We start from the raw sequence: 20766 nt of genomic DNA on the forward strand, positions 1-20766 counted from the left end.
CCAAAGCAGACCTCACTGGAGCGCAATGCAGTTCTTGGGTCAATTGTATCTCGTCAAACTGGCCAAACAGGAACATGGACACTAAATAATGACGACAACAATCACCATCATCACTATGGTGTTGGTTGCAGTGGTAGTGGTGTGGATGGTGGTAGTGGTGGGTATGGTGGTAGTGGTGGGGATGGCAGTAGTGGTGGGGATGGTGGTAGTGGTGGGGATGGTGGTAGAGTTGGGGATGGTGGTAATGGTGGGTGTGGTGGGGGTGATAGTGGTGTGGATGGTGGTAGTGGTGGGGACGGTGGTAGTGGTGAGGACGGTGGTAGAGTCGGGGATGGTGGTAGAGTTGGGGATGGTGGTAGTGGTGGGGTGGTGGTAGTGATGACAGTGGTGGCAATAATAATAATGACAATGACAATATACTAAGAAAGAAACTGAACAGATTATAAAACAAAGCAATAAAACTAAAGCTTTACTAAAACAACCACTTGAGAGATTGTGGAAAGTCCTAAATAAGTGAACTAGTTTTTTTTTTAATTACACTTTATCACAGAGACTGGTGAGCAGGTGCGTGTTTATGTGTGTTGAACATCTGTGTTAGCATGTGAGAGAGCGAATGCTTGCATATATGTGTGTGTGTTAATGTGTATGAGAGTGAATATGAGTGTGTATGTGTGTTTGTGTAAGCATGTGTTTATAAGTGTGTGTGGTCAAAAACCAGGCCATGATCATATCAAATACAGGTCACCGTTAACCATTAGATGGTTAAAAACCTACAAAAATAGCAGCCAAACACTCCCTCAGATCCACACTAACCTGTCTTAAAAATGGGACATATTACATTAAAAGAGAACGTTTTAAATGGAATGATCATGTCTAGAAAGTTCTACTCAGTTGGGTCTGACCATGGGCTAAACCACTACAACTACACGGCCTAAACCACTACAACTATAATAGTATGAGTCAACATTAAATAGCAGTCAAATCTCCCTCAAACTGTAGCCTACTGCCAGGGTGGGGATACCCCTGCCCACAGGTGCTATTGTACCTGCAAGTCCACTTTATTGCACCCATAGGCTGGTATATTCGTTTGTACAAAATATAATTAATTTTTCAATTATAAAATTTATACAATATTCATATGCCTCTTTGCAACATAGGTCGCATTTCCACTACGACTTAAAATGGTTAGACTTGAACAGAAAATCATCTGGCAATTGCTATTTGAATGGAAATTTTGCTTTCCTTATAAAACATATATTGCTAAGTTTGTACCACCCCCTTCAGACCCAACTACATTCTACCTGGAAAATATGGAATATCGCATAAGGCGCAGGAGTGGCTGTGTGGTAAGTAGCTTGCTAACCAACCACATGGTTCCGGGTTCAATCCCACTGCGTGGCATCTTGGGCAAGTGTCTTCTGCTATAGCCTCGAGCCGACCAATGCCTTGTGAGTGGATTTGGTAGATGGAAACTGAAAGAAGCCTGTTGTATATATGTATATATATATATATATGTGTGTGTATGTGTTTGTGTGTCTATGTTTGTCCCCCTAGCATTGCTTGATAACCGATGCTGGTATGTTTACGTCTCCGTCACTTAGCGGTTCGGCAAAAGAGACCGATAGAATAAGTACTGGGCTTACAAAGAATAAGTCCCGGGGTCGATTTGCTCGACTAAAGGCGGTGCTCCAGCATGGCCGCAGTCAAATGACTGAAACAAGAGTACAAGAGTATAAGTAATATAAATGTCCTAAATTCAGTGGTGGTTTTAATGAAGATGTTATGCGTTAAGTTAATGAGTTAAACTTATCTTTATAATGTAGATCTAATTATACATACATATATACAAGATTTACACAGATATATATTTCTTTACTACCCATAAAGGGCTAAACACAGAGGGGACAAACAAGGACAGACAAACGGATTAAGTCGATTACATCGACCCCAGTGAACTGGTACTTAAGTTATTGACCCCGAATGGATGAAAGGCGAAGTCAACCTCAGCGGAATTTGAACTCAAAACGTAACGGCAGACAAAATACCATCAGTGGTTGATGTTAGGAAGGGCTTTCAGCTATAGAAACCATACTAAAGAAGACAATGTAGCTTAGTACAGTTTGTTGGACCCTGTTAAACCATCCCACCCATGCCAGCATGGAAAATGGACATTAAATGATGATGATAACGATGATGGATGATGATGATGATAATACCTGTCAAAAAGACATGATGCTCATATTTGGAATGCTTTTGTATCCAAATTGACTCATTCAGAGCTGACCAAAGACCAAACAACAACAATTTGAACCCTTATTTCTTCTCCCTATCATATCTATTTTTTTACTACCCACAAGGGGCTAAACACAGAGAGGACAACAAACGGATTAAGTCGATTATATCGACCCCAGTGCGCAACTGGTACTTAATTTATCGACCCCGAAAGGATGAAAGGCAAAGTCGACCTTGGCGGAAATTGAACTCAGAACATAACGGCAGATGAAATACCTATTTCTTTACTACCCACAAGGGGCTAAACACAGAGGGGACAAACAAGGACAGACAAAGGGATTAAGTCGATTATATCAACCCCAGTGCGTAACTGGTACTTATTTAATCGACCCCGAAAGGATGAAAGGCAAAGTTGACCTCGGCGGAATTTGAACTCAGAACATAACGGCAGACGAAATACTGCTAAGCATTTCGCCCAGCATGCTAACGTTTCTGCCAGCTCACCGCCTTCTTCTCCCTATCATATCATTGAATTGTTTTTCGGTTGATTTTCTTTTTCCTGTTTGTTTCAGATTTTCAATTATCACAAGAATCTATAAATAGCATTTTTATATATTTTATTTGTTTATATATTTATTTAGTTATCTATTTACTCATTAACTTTTAATACTTATTTATCTAAAAATAACTACAAAAACATCCCTACCAAACATAATGTTTGTATTAAACAGCAACCTTTGATCCAGAAATGCTAGAATCATTTTATTTCAGTCATCAGTTTACCATTTTTGCTTTTAAATATCAATTTGGACTCAGGTGGCAAACTGATAGAATTGTTAACATCTTGGACAAAATGTTCAACAACGTTTCATGTTTTTACATTCTGAGTTCAAATTCCACCAATGTCAACTTTGCCTTTCATCCTTCCAGGGTAAATAAAACAAATACAAATTGTAAACTGGGGTCATTGTAATCCACTTACCCACCTCCCCTGAGCTTGCTGGCCTTGTGCTAAAACTTGAAACCAATATTAATTTGGATTATACTTTATTCTGTCTTGTCTTTATTTTCTTAAACAAATGTCCAGCATTCAAGGTGGTGCTCCAGCATGACCACAGTCAAATGACTGAAAAAAGGAAAAAGGATAATACCATCATATGCTAATTACCATTCTATTCTTTAAACCCATTTCTTAAACTCCTCTCTCTTCCCTACCTTCTGTCTTTATCTCTTCCTTTCGCTGCCCCTTCTCTCCCTCTCTGAGCTTTAGACTCTCTCTTTTTCACTCTCATTTTACTCGTTTCAGTCATTTGACTGCGGCCATGCTGGAGCACCGCTTTTAGTCGAGCAAATCGACCCCAAGACTTATTCTTTATAAGCCTAGTACTTATACAATCGGTTTCTTTTGCCAACCCGCTAAGTTACGGGGATGTAAACACACCAGCATCGGTTGTCAAGCGATGTTGGGGGGACAAACACATACACACACATATAAATATGTATATATATATATATATATATATATATATATATATATATATATATATATATATATATATATATATATACATATATACGACGGGTTTCTTTCAGTTTCCGTCTACCAAATCCACTCACAAAGCTTTGGTCAGCCTGAGGCTATAGTAGAAGACACTTGCCCAAGGTGCCACGCAGTGGGACTAAACCCAGAACCATGTGGCTTGTAAGCAAGCTACTTACCACACAGCCACTCCTGGCGCCTATATATTATAAATTTTTCCACAAGAATATTTCTAATGAAATACAATGTTTCCATGTTTCAAAGTTCGAAAATAGTGGAAAAAAAAAATCATCACCATCACCATTTAACATCTACTTTTTCATGTTTGCGTGGGCTGAATGAAAGTTATTTCAGCAGATTTTTCTACGGCTGGATGCCCTTCCTCTCACCAACTCTTGCATGCCACCAAATAAAGTAATGTTTTCCCCATGACCAAACATGTCTTTTAAATAATACATGTAACTTCTACTAAATGTTTAGAGTGCTTTTTTCTTTCATTTTTCCATTCACTTCTATATATGTGTGTGTGTGTGTAAATGCACATACACACACATACACAAAGGGCTTCTTTCAGTTTCTGTCTACCAAATCCAATCACAAGGCTGGAGTTATAGTAGAAGAAACTTGCCCAAGATGCTATATGGTGGGACTGGAGCAACAGCCACGGGTCATAGGATTTAGTAAAAAAAAAACAAAATTATTCATTAATCTGATGCCGGAAACATAATTGAACCGTAACTGAACAAAAGATTCTTATGTAAGCAAAATCATGGTTTAAGGGCTTTTCTTTTTTTTAAATATGAATGTGAATACTATGAAGTTGGTAGTTTTGGATCATTGAAACCGGAATAGTCTCAAGACATAATGGTACCAACCTGTGAAAAGTGCACCATGTCCAATATTACAATAGCCTGACTGAAACCACCACCACTGATAATAACAACAACAATATTCGTTTCTACTATAGGCACAAGGTCTAACTCTGCATCCTTGGTTCAAGTCTCACCATATACCATTAGAAAATGATAAACAGTAACACTTTTATTAGGAATCACAACCAAGAAATAGTATCAGATGGTATTGATGTCTTGCAAACAACTTGCACATGCAAGTGCTACCAGTCAAGAACTACGCATACCGGAAGCCAGCAAGTGTATGGGGTCATCAGGAGAGAATGCGCGCCATTTCAGGGCTTACCTCTCGACGGCATCAATGCTCACCGATATGAGGCCCCGCTTGCTAGATCAGCTGGTTATCAAATAAAGCTCAATACTAATGGAAACATGTTTCGCTTATGTACACCATTTACATTAGTTGGACTAGAGCCCTCATCTTGGTTGCTATTTTCCCAGTTTTGGTTGTGTATGCTCCAACCTTCTTCAGGTGTTTTGTGATTCACCTTTTGATGCCTTGCCTGGGATTGAACTCAGAAGCTCTTGGTGGGGAGAGGGATAGTCGATTACATCAACCCCAGTACTCAACTGGTATTTATCTTATTGACCCTGAAAGGATGACAGGCAAAGTGGACCTCAGCAGGATTTGAACTCAGAACATAAGGTCAGATGAAACACTGCTAAGCGTTATGTCCTCCGTGCTAATGATTCTGCCACTACACGGCCAGTGCCGTACATATTTGGTGACAAAAGAGAATAAAAGCATTTAGGAATTATGAAATCATTGAAAACTTACTGTTGCTTTGACTAAAGCCTGTTGAAGAAGCTGACAAACATCTTGACCAATTACACCCTCACAACGGAAACCTTTTGTCCATTTTGACAGACGAGCAGAGGCAAGGCCATCTTGTACGAGGGGAAAGGAAAATGTGAATCCAAGGCAAAGTGATCTTTCCTTCTCCAGTCCAGTAAAGTGAATGAAATTAGCGACACAATTGGCCACATGTCCAAACAACTGAAAATACAAAAAAGAGAAAAACAGGATTAGAAAAGAGAGAAACTGTGCACAAGTTACATTCATATAAAAACCCAAAATGAAATCAGATAAATTCTTCAACCCTTTTGTTAACATATTTCTGTTGAGTTGCTCTGTTTCTACTTCAGTTAATTTTAGATATAATGAGGAATTTAGCAAAATAATTTTTTTATTATTAAGCTGCTGTTTGAAACAAGTTAACACTGAGTTTTGATGGAAGATTTTAATTTAGAACTTTTGAATCTTTTTGTGCCTTATAATATAACATATTCACCGGTAAAATTTCCACTTTTTTTCTTATTTTTATTTTCCTAAAATTTTCGTTGCGTTTTGCAACCTTTTCAATATTATATTATAAGGCACAAAAAGAAAATGACTCTCCCAAGACACAATAAAACAAAGTTGTTACCCTTTAGAATTCAAACAGTCCATATCCACCCCAAAGATTTGATCTGTTTTTATGTTCAAACTGACCAGATCTGGCTTCTCACACCTATTCCTACAATGCTATTCTAAACATTCACATTATCGAAATCAGGAAGCTATGCGATAATAATGATGATGATGATGATGATCTTATTGGATACAGTGCTCAGGTGCACTACATATCATCAGAAAAAGTAACCAAAACTGCGTGAACGGTACATAGAATATGCACAGGTAGAGAACAGTGAATAAGCTTACAAAAAAAATAAATAAATGGTGGTGAGGGGCATCAGGTGTACTGTTGGTGAATTTCCACGTAAAAAGCACCATCCGAACGTGGCCGATGCCAGCGCTGCTTTGACTGGCTTCTGTGCCAGTGGCACGTAAAAAGCACCAACCGATCGTGGCCGCTGCCAGCCTCCCCTGGCACGTAAAAAGCACCCACTACACTCACAGAGTGGTTGGCGTTAGGAAGGGTATCCAGCTGTAGAAACACTGCCAGATCAGACTGGAGCCTGGTGCAGCCTCCTGGCTTCCCAGACCCCAGTCAAACCATCCAACCCGTGCTAGTATGGAAAACGGACGTATGATGATGATGATGATGAAAGTTGTGAAGGATATAGTGACCCAACAGCTAACAACTGATGCAGGTAGTTTATTCCATGCTGAGCATGAAAAAATGTTTCCAAAAGTCATGAGTGCTGTGTTGTTTTTTTGATTTTGTAAGCATGTCTACAAGTGTTAGACATATGGAATTCAAGAAGGTACCCAAAGTTGTTGGGAAGATGGATAATCTTGTGGGTTTCTACCAGATCAGTTGCCTAGACGTTGGAGCTTTAATTTGTCCATGCCCAAGGAAGCAACATGTTCAGAGTTTAGTAGAATTTGAAACAATGTGGATAAAATACAGTTCACAGGTTAATCAGAATGTTGAAGGATTAAACAAAGGAAAAGGTAACACTGGTCATTAACGAAGTAGTTTCTTACCTGTTCACCTGTACCCAACATTACCTGCTGGGGGATAAGGTAGGTCTTGCTGACAATATCTGCCAAGGGTCCATTCAGATCAATGTATAAAACACGAAAGTTGGTTCCACCAAGATCAAGAGCCAAAAATTTGCCCCTCTCTACAGAAATATAAGTAAATAAACAAATAATTAGATAATTTAAATTCTTTGAAAACGTCTAATACATAAATAATTGTAACAAGATTATATATATATTTTTTTAATATAGAATTTTAAAAAAACATGCACAGCGGTGGTGCCCCAGCATGGCCGCGGCCTTCGGGCTAAAACATTTTTAAGGATTTAAGGATTTAAGGCATGGCTGTGTGGGCAAGCTGTTTGCTTCCTAACCACATGGTCCCTAGTTCAATCCCACTGCATAGTAACTTGAGCAAGTGATTTCTACCAAAGCTCTGAGATGACCAGCCTTGTGAGTGGACTTGGTGAATGGAAACTGAAAGAAGCCCATCATATATACATATGTGTATGTGTGTGTGTGTGTGACTTGACACTGCATGGTAGTTGTAAATGAGTGTCACTGCCATACAGGCGGCATCATTCCTTTCCAGTTTTCTGTAAAAACATGTCTGACCAAGGGGAAATATCAACTAACTTGGAAACATATGGTGTGGCAATAGGAAGGGCATCTGGTCCTATAAAATCTGCCTCAACGAATTTTGTTTCACCCATGCAAACATGTAAAAAGTAGAGGTAAAAACAATGATGATGATGGCAGTGATGGTGATGGTATCAGGGTTAAGGCGGTGAGCTTTCGTCTGCTGTTATGTTCTGAGTTCAAATTCCACCGAGGTCGACTTTGCCTTTCATCCTTTCGAGGTCGATAAATTAAGTACCAGTTACGCACTGGGGTCGATGTAATCGACTTAATACCTATGTCTGTCCTTGTTTGTCCCCTCTATGTTTAGCCCCTTGTGGGTAATAAAGAAATAGGTATTAGGGACATAGACCTTAGCCACACATTAGTATAATGTATATGGTTCCAAGACTTTACAAGACTGTATTGGTAACAACTGGGACACTTTTAGTTTGAAGGGGTTTTTAAAAAAAATTAAATGCAATCATCACCATCATTTAACATCTATTTTTCCAGGCTTGCCAGGTAAAAATGGATATTTTAGAAAACAATAGAATAGATAATAAATTAGTTAGTAGCCTAGAAAAAGCACATAGAAAGGGGACAGCAACTGATGTGCAAGCAACGAGTATGGCACTTGACCGTTTCTTAAATGTGAAACAGGAAGGCTGTCATCATCATCATTGTTCGACCGTGGTCAAGATAATGGAATGTACTATGTTACGCCAGACTTCACGGTCCATCATAGCATTATGGAGGTCCTGTTGCTGGATGCCTGTATCCCTGAAGATTACATCAGGGTAGGAGAGTGTGCACCCTCTGGTATCATGAGCAGATGGCTTCCAGAGGAGAAGAGTAGAAATTACTTCGTTTTCAGCTCTACAACAATGTCGAGCAAACTGGACTCTCCTACCTTTCACAAGAGATGATACAGGTGGTAGTTTCCCATATATTTGTACTTTGGTTGGATGACGCTTCCACGAAGGCTGTATTGTCTGAACTAGGGTGTGCGTGCTGAAGCATGAAGGCTCAAAAGCCATTGGTTAGGCCTGGGTAGCGAAGGCAAAGCACAGCAACAAATCTAGAATCCAGTCTGTGACAGACTGTAGCGGCCATGTGTTCCCTAATTCCAAACAGACATGATGTTTTGGCAGCGGCTCACCAGCCTCTTTTTGAGGAGTGGCATACTTGAAACAGGGGGACTTTGAGACCTATTTTGATGGTATGCTGTACCTATTGGACAAGGAGATTTAGTGTTCCTAGAAGTCAATTCCAGTGGAGGAAGTGGCAGGTGTACTGAGCGGCCATGTGGGATGCAAATCCCCAGAATCAGATGGTCTTCCCTATGAACTACATTTCCGCATGTCTGACTTGTTTGCTCCAGATTTGGGAGCCGTCTACAGCACCTGGCAACAGACTGGGAGCATTCCCAGTCATGTGAGCCAAGGAGTGGTGACTCTGCTGAGGAAAGATCTAAACAACAGGAATATAGTTGAAAACTTTAGTCCCATAACTCTGACTCAATACTGGATTAAATAATTTAGCTAAGGAGTGGCAGTGTGGTAAGTAGCTTGCTTACCAACCACACGGTTCCAGGTTCAATCCCACTGCATGGCACCTTGGGCAAGGATCTTCTACTATAGCTTCGGGCCAACCAAAGCCTTGTGAGTGAATTTTGTAGATGGAAACTGAAACTGTGTATATATATATATATATGTATGTATGTATGTGTGTGTATATGTTTGTGTGTCTGTGTTTGTCCCCCCCACCACCATTGCTTGACAACCGAGGCTGGTGTGTTTACATCCTCATAACTTAGCAGTTCAGCAAAAAGAGACCAATAGAATAAGTACTAGGCTTACAAAGAATATGTCCTGGGGTCGATTTGCTTGACTAAAGGTAGTGCTCCAGCATGGCTACAGTCAAATGACTGAAACAAGAGTAAAAGAGTAAGGTGCTTGCCAAGAGGCTTGCACTTGTCAGTAGTGTAGTTGAGGACACACAAACCTGTGCAATCCTCAGTAAGTCTATCCATGACAACCTCCACCTAAATTTGATACATTGTAGAACAGGTCAGAAATAGATCTGGCTTTGGAGGGGCACTGGTCAATTTGGATCATTCTAAGGCATTTAACAGAGTGGACCATCGCTATCAGGTCGCTGTCCTAAAAGCTGTAGGTTTTGGTCCTCCTTTCAAAATTGCTGGCCTCGTGTCAAAACTAGAAAGTATTAGAAACGTTTATCATATGAGAGAGTGTAACCATAGTTACCTGAACCTTCTGGCAATGCACGGACGTAGGACGGAAACATCTTAATATCAGCAGTGGCATGGGTAGTTTTTCCCAAACCATTTTTCATCTCCTCCTTCCATAATGCCATCACCTGGTGGTATGTGGCAGATGGCAGCTTGAAACCTTTCACCAAAGATTCAATCTGCAAAAAACACAAAGATAAAAAGAGATTTAGAAAGTTAAAAGGAAGGGGACAAGGTGGTATTGTGTTTTAGGTTTTGGCACTTTATTTTTCTTATAAATTTTGTTGGCCTGGGGCTATAATAGAAGACACTTGGCCAAGGTGGCATGCAGTGAGACTGAACCTGAGACCACATGATTGGGAAGTAAACTTCTTAACCACACAGCTCTGCCTCCACCTTATTATTATTATTATTATTATTATTATCATTATTATTATTATTATTAATATTATTATCATTATTACTATTATTAATATTATTATCATTATTATCATTATCACTATTATCATTATTATTATTATTATCATTATTATTATTATCATCATTATCATTATTATTATTATTATCATCATTATCATCATTATCATCATTATTATTATTATCATCATTATTATTATTATTATCATTATCATTATTATCATTATCATTATTATTATCATGTTTTGGCTAAATATATACGAGTTGCATCCAAGTCTCAACCAGAGACATCAAGGTACCACAAGAATTTTGCATCTGAAGATGCTAATAAGTGAGGTGCCATTCAGTTGAAAATTCAGATGTCTGTGGGAGAAAAACAAAACAAAAAAGACAGTAAGATTGCATTTACATGGGGAGGAATTTATGTAGAACATGTAAGGTACCCAGGTAGTGAGCTGGCAGAATCATTAGCAGCATTCTAACAATTCTAGAAGGCGGCAAGCTGGCAGAAACGTTAGCACACTGGGCGAAATGCTCAGCAGTATTTCGTCTGCCATGATGTTCTACGTTCAAATTCCGCCGAGGTCAACTTTGCCTTTCATCCTTTCAGGGTCGATTAAATAAGTACCAGTTATGCACTGGAGTCGATATAATCGACTTAATCCGTTTGTCTGTCCTTGTTTGTCGTCTCTGTGTTTAGCCCCCTGTGGGCAGTAAAGAAATAGGTATTTCGCCTGCCGTTATGTTCTGAGTTCAAATTCCGCCGAGGTCGACTTTGCCTTTAATCCTTTCGGGGTCAATAATAATAATAATAGATGCATGTGCCTAGTGTACCCTTATCAGACGAGTAGTCATGATGGGTATACTGGGCTTCGTATATTTTACCCCAGTGTCACTTTGATGGCATGCACTGCTCTCTCACTCAATAATAATAATAATTATAATAATAATAATAATAATAATAATATTAATAGTAATAAAGATATCAGTGGGACCATTAAAGGGGGGAAGATGATAGTTGTGGTGAATGGTAGGGAGCACATCTGAACAAAAACAAGAAAAGAAAGACCAACAACTCATATCCTTCAAGAAAACAAGAATTGGGCAACAACAACAACAACAAAAACATGAACTTTCCCTTCCACCCCCCCGCCTGCCACTGCCCCTCCCCCCTTCTCCAATAGACACCAAATGCCAAACAAATAAGCTTCCATTATAATGGTGGAAGCAAAAATGGAAACTGATGGGGGGGGATGGGGTGTTATTCACGATGTGGGGGGGGAGATAGTGATGTAATAGTGGTGGTGGTGTTGGTCATAGTGGTGATGTTGGGGAGGGTGAAGAGTTGGTGTTGGTGGTGAGCGGTGGTGGTGGTAATCGCGATGGTGATTGGTGATGGGTGATGTTGACTGTTGACTGTTGAAGATGGATGCAGTTCATCCTGGGGTGTTGGGGGAGAGACGTTGAGAAACTGGGTGAAACCCCCTCACACACACAATTTTTGATGTTTGCAACAGATTATAACCGATGATGATGATGGTAATGACGATGGTAGCGATGGTGGTGGTGGTGGTGGTGGTGATTATAATGATGATGAAGGGGATAATGATAATGATGGGAGGTGGTGGTGGTACCGATGCTGGTGATGGTATTAACAATCATGACAATGATGGTGATGACAACAAAGATGACCACTATGATGATGATGATGATGATTGTGGTGGTGGTGGTGACAGTGATGACAAGGGAAAACTGGGGGGGGGTAACACATCAATAAGTCTTGCTATAAAAAGGAAAACAATGACATGACAGATTTTTTTTTATTTACTCTTTTACTTGTTTCAGTCATTTGACTGTGGCCATGCTGGAGCACCACCTTTAATCGAGCAAATCGACTCCAGGACTTATTCTTTGTAAGCCTAGTACTTATTCTATCGGTCTCTTTTGCCGAACCACTAAGTTACAGGGGATGTAAACACATCCGTCTGTCTGTCCTTGTTTGTCCTCTCTGTGTTTAGCCCCTTGTGGGTAGTAAAGAAATAGGTACACAAGCACCCAGCACACTCTGCTTATTGGTTGGCATCAGGAAGGGCATCCAGCTGTAGAAACCATGCCACAATAGACAGTTGGTGTCCGGACAGCTCTCAGCTGGCCAGCTCCGGTCAAACCATCTGACCCATGCCAGCATGGAGAGCGGACGTTAAATGATGATAATGAAACAGACAAACCCCAATCGGGTGTGATTTGATAAAGACTTGGCTGCTATGTCAAGCATTACAAGCAACTACGTAGAAGCTTCCTACGAGATGGTGGTGAGTCGTAACCGAGAGAAACCGAGAAACCGCATTAATTCACCCGACTGTTTACTTCTGACCTTTGACTTGGAAATGTCACCACGAAAAACAAAAAATAAGAAAAAAAACTAACATCATTTCGTTACCACCACCGCCACCACCACCATCACCACCACCACCACCACCACCACCACAACCACCACCATCACAACCACCACCACCACAACCACCACCATCACCACCACAACCAACACCATCACCACCACCATCACCATCATCACCACCACCACCACCATCACCATCATCACCACCACCACCACCATAACCACAACCACCACCACCATCACCGCCGCCACAGTCCACCTAAACTTGATGATGTTATTGTTGTAAACACTACTGTCAAAAGAGGAGTGGTGGGAGACAGCTGAATCTGCAAAGTAAGGAAACGAAATAGCTTTTGGTATTTAAATGGATCTCCTTTATGCCCCGAGTTCAAAATCACGTCAAACCTGATTTTGTTTTCGCCCTCCTTGGAGAGGAATAGAGTTAATAATATTCACTGTTTCTGCTCCCCTAAAACGTGTGATCTTGTACCGAAGTTAGACATCATTATTACCAGAAAGAGAAAAGCAGTGAGTGGGCAGGATTTGTTAACAATGCCAGAGAAAATGCTTAGAATTAAGTAATTTTTCCAGCTTTTTGCATTCTGACTTGAAATGCCACAAAGGTTGACTTCGCTTTCCATCCTCTCGGGGTTGATAAAATAAAGTACAAGTACTGGTGAGGGCAGGAGAGTCAATGTAATTGACTTTCGCCCTTCCCCTCAAAATTTGCTGCCCTTGTGTCAAAATTAGAGAGAATTATTATCAGCAAAGGGAATGGCAGTAAATTGCCAGACTCAATAAAGAGAAACTCAAAACAAAACACCTTTTGGTATTTAGTTGTGATCATTTGTGTTCTGAGTTCAAATCCTGCTTGGCTTGGTCCTGTGTTTCAACTTTCCAGAGGTTAATAAAATAAAGTACCAGTTAAGTATTGGGATGAATCTGCTATCCTTTCAGAGTCGATAAATAAAGTACCAGTTTCACACTGGGGTCGATGTAATCAACTTAATCCCTTTGTCTGTCCTTGTTTGTCCCCTCTGTGTTTAGCCCCTTGTGGGCAATAAAGAAATATATATTTTGTTAGAGAAGATTTCAAGAGAGGCAGAAAGCAGCAATGAAGCAACTTTTCTGTCTTAAACTGCATTTGGTAGCAGAGCCCTAGTTAAGAAGTTCCAGGGTTTTGAAGACTGTGGAACCACCTCTTAATCACTATTGTTCCTGGGTTTACTCTGACCCTGAGAAGTAGCACCTGTCAGGGTCCCAGCTACGGGTTAACTAGCCTGTGAATCACATGAAGTGAAGGACCCCTAGTTCTCGTTACAACTTCTTTCTAGAAGGTAAACTCATATATTATAAAAAACCTGAAGTGCAGGCAGTTTCTGGTCATCTCAACCTTTGTTGTGCCATTGGTTCTATGACTGATTATTCTGCAAAGTAGGGTCAGTGCTGTGAAATACTTTATTTGTTCCAAACAAATTCATGCACAGAAACTTCCTGGACTCATGGAACATTTACATGGACTTATGAAATTTAGGAAGTGATCTTATTCACAGATTGACTTCCACTATCATCAGCATTTAATTTCCATTTTCTGTGCTGGTTTGATAGGATCTGGTGAGCAGCAGAGCTGCACCAAGTTCCAATGTCTGCTTTAGTCATCTACTTTTATTTAGCAAACTACCTAAATGATTCTAGACCAAATCAATCCACTTAACTTATCTATATCTATAAAAGGCAGGATGCGTGTGTGTGTGTGTGTACATAAATGTACTTTATGCACATCCACAAACTAGCACGCACATCGCTCCAATTTTAGGAGGACATTGGTCACGACCATGGCTGTGCTTTTATCAACTTATTTTTCCCAAGGCACCCCCGGATAGTGGTAAAAATAGCTTTTCAACCATAACTTTTACCAACTTCCACATTGGTGAAATCCATAAGTTTGCTAACATGAGTCAAGTCCCTTGTTTTATAGATTAATTCACCATACTCCAATGCCTCCGAAAAAAATTAGATTTGGACTACCTGAGCAATCTCAGCTGAAGAGACTGACTATCAGCGGACCCATTAGTAAAATATTATAACTTTTTGGGCCAAAACTCGGCAATAAGAGCTTTCGGATATTCCGCTACAAGACATTCAATAATATCGAAGCAGTAACTTTCGTAAACCAGGATATAATTTTTGAAAATTCTTTCTGAATCCAGTCAATGACGGGTATTTCTGCTAGTCATTGATAAATCCTTAAACAATAATCATTATTATTACCAACAATTATTTTTTCAACAGTAAAAAAAGAAAAAACACAAAAAGACAAGTGTAATGTTGTACTTAGTTATTAACTCTTACATTTTCAGTTCAAATCATTTTTACTAATGTTATCAAATGATAAGAAAAAGTATTTGCTTTGAACTGTAGATAGTCAGCTGTGTGTGTGTGTGTGTGTGTGTGTGTGTGTGTTCACGGGCATCCTCCATCCGATTGGGCTCAAATTTGATATGTAGATACCAACGGTATCAGGGTGTGTATAAGTCTTGAAAAAATTACAAAAATCGATTGCAGGTGAGAATGCGATCAATAAAGTCGTTTTTGTCCTGGTTTTCTTCCGTCAACCTGTACATAATTGCACCTTCCATTTTTTGTTGTTTTTGTTCTGCTTAAAAGCACGTTTCTTTCCTGCCAAGCTTACTGTTTAAACCATGTTTGTGTTCTCCCAGTCAACAACCTTATTATTACTGGTACTTTAAACTCTTCGGTTGCATATTTGTGTGAATAAAATCGTTTTTCTTTGGAATAGAAAAAATTTCTATCTTTATATCTTCTTTTGCTGGTGTCTCAAATTTAGGTTAAATCAGTGTTTCTCAAAGGGGAGGCCTATGGGACGGTCAGACAAGTTGTTTTGAGAAAATTTGGTTTAAATGTTTGACAACTCAGCACTGTCCATAGGACGGGGGTGGGGTGGGGTGCACGTTTTGCTCGTATATATATATATATATATATACTTTTATTTTTATATATATATATACATACTTTTATTTTTAAAAGAAGAATGATGACATAGATGGATTTGATCTCTACTGCACAGTACCTCAGCCAAATTGGTTTCTAGTATAGACTCAGGCTAACCATATCCACATAAAGTAAATTTGCAAGACGAAAAAAGGATACTGTGCAGAAGTCTTTCAGGCTGACAGGTTGATAGATTTAATCTGTTGTCTGGTCTAATTTAACCCCCACCTGGCACTTGGATACCTTTATCAGAGTTAACTCTTTTGGAAGCATTTGGTTTGAAGATAACTTCCTCAATCCCACTGACACGTAAGTTCCGTTGGCCCTGCAAAGAGGTCGATGGTGCTGCCCTACCTCAAATGACTAACGCATAAAAATAAATATTTACGTTTGACACAACACCAGAATAGCTTATCAATGCCCAAAAGCAGAATTAGAAGGCCTTATCATCACTGCACAAGACTATAGCGTGCCTCTTTAGAAGCTCTGACAAAAATATAAACAATCAAGGTAAAAGATAAGATAATAACTGTGATTATAACAAATAAAAATCACAATGTTTGAGAAAAGTTTGTTGTGGTCTGTGGCGGCAAAAATTATTTGACAATCCTGTTTTTTGGAACAGTGAATCTTGAAGCAGATAAAGCTATGAATAATGGCACGTAAATATTGGATTAAAAACACTTTGTATAGAAAAAGTAAACGGCTCCTATGGGGTTTGAAGTAACATCTGAAAGCACAATAAGGGTTCCTCGGGGTTTTAGTAAAATTTTCAAATTTTGATAATTGAAGTTGCTTTTGTTGTTGTTGTTTAGCTGTAGATCGACCTGGTTAAAGTAGGCCTATGATCTAAGGTGTTCCAGCTGTGACCATCCCAATGAGATAATGTAAGAAGGAAACACAATATCACTTAGCCAACGTGTTCTTATATAAGACAGCTGGGTGTGATTTGAAGGAAATTGGGCTGTTATTTCTAGCAGCATGAATGATCATGTGGAAATGTCTGTTCTGCTTCAGTGTGTGTGTGTGTGTGTGTGCATGCACGTGTGTGTGTGCATGTGCATGTGTGTGCGTGTGTGAATGTCTGTCTGTCTGATGATGAGAGACTGCGACAAGTGTTGAAAGAACAAGACTCATCCGATCCATGCCTTCATGGAAAGACAGTGATGACGACGATGATGACAATAATGATTTCCTACAATGGTACAAGACCATACAACTTAAGCTACTTCCTTGGGCACAGATACATTGAAACTCCGACGTCTGGCAGCTGACTTGGCAGACACCCATAAAATTATCAACCATCTTACAAACAATAACTCTGAGCACCTTTTCAAACTCCACCCGTCTAACACCCGTGGACATATTTACAAAGTCAGAAAACAGCACAGCTCCCATGACTTTAGGAAACATTTTTTCACGCTGAGAGTTGCTGAAGCATGGAACAAACTGCCGGCATCAGTTGTTAGTTTTCGGAGCACTGCATCCTTCAAAACTTCCATGCTTCCTGTGATTCGCCAACACTACACACACAAGCATATATCTGACTCATACATTGTTCACTTCCCAGACATTTGTACATTACTGCATATGCTTTATATGCACTTTTGGCAAGTTGTGGTGCACCTGAGCACTGCATACAATAATTTCATTATTATTATAACACACTTGCCCAAAGTAGAACTGAACTTGAAACCAAATGGTTGTGAAGCAAACCTCTTAATCACACAGCCATGGCTGCATATACGTGTGTGTGTGTGTCTGTGTGTGTGTCTGTGTAGTTTAGCTTGTCTTGCTATGTTAAGTAGCTACCTGACTTAGAGATAAGAATCTTGTAAAGATAAAAATAGCACTGTTAAAATAAAAATAAAATACGAGGCAAAAATAGAATCAAATGTCTAATTTGAGAGAAAATGCAAAAGGGATTGACAGGCGCTCTGTTAATTAATCAGTAACATGGCTAATTGGTAAGTGATAGGCATGTTATCCAGATCTTGTTAGTGGGTTGGGTCTTTGGAGTTTCTTTTTGTTTCATTCTTTTACTTGTTTCACTCATTAGACTGCGGCCATGCTGGGGCACCTCCTTGAAAGATTTTAGTCGAATGGATTGACCCCAGTAGTAATATTTTCTTTCTGAATCTGGTACTTATTCTATCAGTCGCTTTTGCTGAACCACTAAGCTACAGGGTCGTAAACAAACCAACACCAGTTGTCGCGGTTGTCAAATGATGGGGACAAAGACATCAGCCCACCGCCGGCACGTAAAAAGCACTATCTGAATGTGATCAATGCCAGGCCCACCTGACTGGTTCCTGTGCCAGTGGCATGTAAACAGCACCTCTTGGAGTGGCTGACGTTAGGAAGAGCATCCAGCTGTAGAAACTTTGCCAGATCAGATTGGCACCTGGTGCAGCTGCTGGCTTTCCAAACCTCAGTCAACTGTCCAACCCATGCCAGCATAGAAAACGGACATTAAACGATGATGATGGTGATGATATATATATATATATACTCTTTTTACTCTGTTTTACTCTTTTACTTGTTTCAGTCATTTGACTGCGGTCATGCGGGAGCACCGCCTTTACTCGATCAAATCGACACCGGGACTTATTCTTTGTAAGCCCAGTACTTATTCTATCGGTCTCTTTTGCCGAACCGCTAAGTGGCGGGGACGTTAACACACCAGCATCGGTTGTCAAACAATGTTAGAGGGACAAACACAGACACACAAACATATACACACACATACATATATATATATACATATATACGACAGGCTTCTTTCAGTTTCCGTCAACCAAATCCACTCACAGGGCTTTGGTCGGCCCAAGGCTATAGCAGAAAACACTTGCCCAAGATGCCACGCAGTGGGACTGAACCCGGTACCATGTGGTTGGTAGGCAAGCTACTTACCACACAGCCACTCCTGCGCCTATATATGCTGAACTTCTTTCAGTTTCCCTCTCCCAAACTCACTCATATGGAGGTGTATATACTCGTAGTCAGGGTAACCTTTTTTTTTGAGAAGTGGAGGGCATGGGGCATGGCTCATCACGAAGCAGGTAGCATAACTAAATTTTCCATTGGTGTGTGCCAATCAGAAAGTGTTGCGGGCCTCAGTTTGCTCACGGCTGCTCTAACTGGTTCACTACAACAGCAGCAAGAGCACCACCACCACGTTGCTGAATTACACAACGGCACACAACAACAACAGGTCGTAACTTACCGTCACAAACGTCGAACACAACATGGCAAACGATGGGGGAGGGGTGGAAGAGAGGGGGGGTTGAGAGTGGGGGGGGGGGCAGCGGCAAGAGAGGAAATAGCGTTGGTTGTTGTGGCCTGGCGATGAAAAGTTTAGAATCTGTGTGAAAAGATGTAGAATAGAAAGAAGAGGGGAGGAAGAGGATGAGGAAGGGGAGGAGAGAAGGCTAGTTTTGTTTTGTCCTTATGTAACAGATGCAACACTACAACAATACGATAACACACAGACATACATACAAATATACATAATATATATATATATATATATATATATATATGCATGCACATATACACACACACATATTTATATGTCACTTAGCAGTTCGGCAAAAAGAGACCGATAGAATAAGTACTGGGCTTACAAAGAATAAGTCCCAGGGTCAATTTGCTCGACTAAAGGTGGTGCTCCAGCATGGCCGCAGTCAAATGACTGAAACAAGTAAAAGAGTAAAGAGTAAAAGAGTATATATATATATATATATATTGAGAGAGAGAGAGAGAGAGAGAGAGAGAGAGAGGTGTAGGTTTATGTGTGTGTGTGTATGTATATATATATATAGGATCTTTTCCTTTTGAACGGCACTTTGTAACATAATTTCTAGGTAACTAAAAAGTTTTAAACTTCGTATACTGGTAGAATGTGTTTATAAAATATATATATATATGTTTGTGTGTGTGTATTGCTTTGACATGTGTATGAATAGAGAGAGGGCAAAGACAAACAGACAGAGAAAGAGAATTGTGTTAGTTCACAAGAACTCAACCACAATCTAATCAAAATAAAGAACATAAAGTATACACACACACACACACACACACACACACACAACACACACACATGCACACACACAACACACACACATGCACGCATACATAAACTCACACAATGTGAAGGCTTATGTTAATTGCACAAACGTATACATTCACAGATACAAAGACATAGGTATTTAAACGTAATCGCATACTGATGCCGTCTTAAACACACACATAAACCTACGTGTCTATCCATTTATCAATCCATCCATCTCCGTATACATGCATTTTAACACACACATTCATGTGCAGAAACCTAGCTACACATGTACCTATATGTATGTCCAGCCATTCACATATCTCTCTCTCTCTCTCTCTCTCTCTCTCTCTCTCTCGCTCTCTCTTCTGTCTCCACACACACAATCACACACACAGATAAAACAATATGTCAGATGTACAAATGGAAATGTGTTCTTTTCTTAGATATGATCTGCAACCCCAGTCGTAAAGATTACAAATTTAATTCATCATCATCATCATCATCATCGTTTAACGTCCGCTTTCCATGCCTGCATGGGTTGGACGGTTCAACCGGGGTCTGGGAAGCCAGGAGGCTGCACCAGGCTCCAGTCTGATCTGGCAGAGTTTCTACAGCTGGATGCTCTTCCTAACACCAACAACTCCGTGAGTGTAGTGGGTGCTTTTTACGTGTCAGGCGAGGCTGGCAACGGCCCACGATCGGTTGGTGCTTTTTACGTGCTTGGTTTCTATGGCTGGGTTGCTTTCCTAACCCCAACCACGCCACAGGGTGTAATGGATGCCTTTTATGTGTCACCAGCACGGATGCCTTTTATGAGTCGCCTTTACATGTCATCAGCACAGGTGCCTTCTATGTGTCACTGGCACAGATGACTCTCACGTGTCACTGGCACAGGTGCC

The 20766-nt window shown here is 40.1% G+C and overlaps 1 protein-coding gene across 1 annotated transcript in view; it reads right to left on the minus strand.

Moving 5' to 3' along the window:
* The window catches only part of LOC115223159 (hexokinase-2), a 79105-nt gene that overhangs the window by 19887 nt on the left and 38452 nt on the right, over positions 1 to 20766 (minus strand). Inside the window, exons 2-4 of the mRNA XM_029793586.2 lie at positions 10000 to 10162; positions 7115 to 7254; positions 5462 to 5680 (exon numbers count right to left, since the gene is read on the minus strand). Of these exons, the coding sequence (XP_029649446.1) occupies positions 5462 to 5680; positions 7115 to 7254; positions 10000 to 10162 (522 nt within the window). The remainder of the gene's footprint in view (positions 1 to 5461; positions 5681 to 7114; positions 7255 to 9999; positions 10163 to 20766) is intronic.

Source organism: Octopus sinensis, linkage group LG22 (assembly GCF_006345805.1).
Source record: "Octopus sinensis linkage group LG22, ASM634580v1, whole genome shotgun sequence".
NCBI lineage: Eukaryota > Metazoa > Mollusca > Cephalopoda > Octopoda > Octopodidae > Octopus > Octopus sinensis.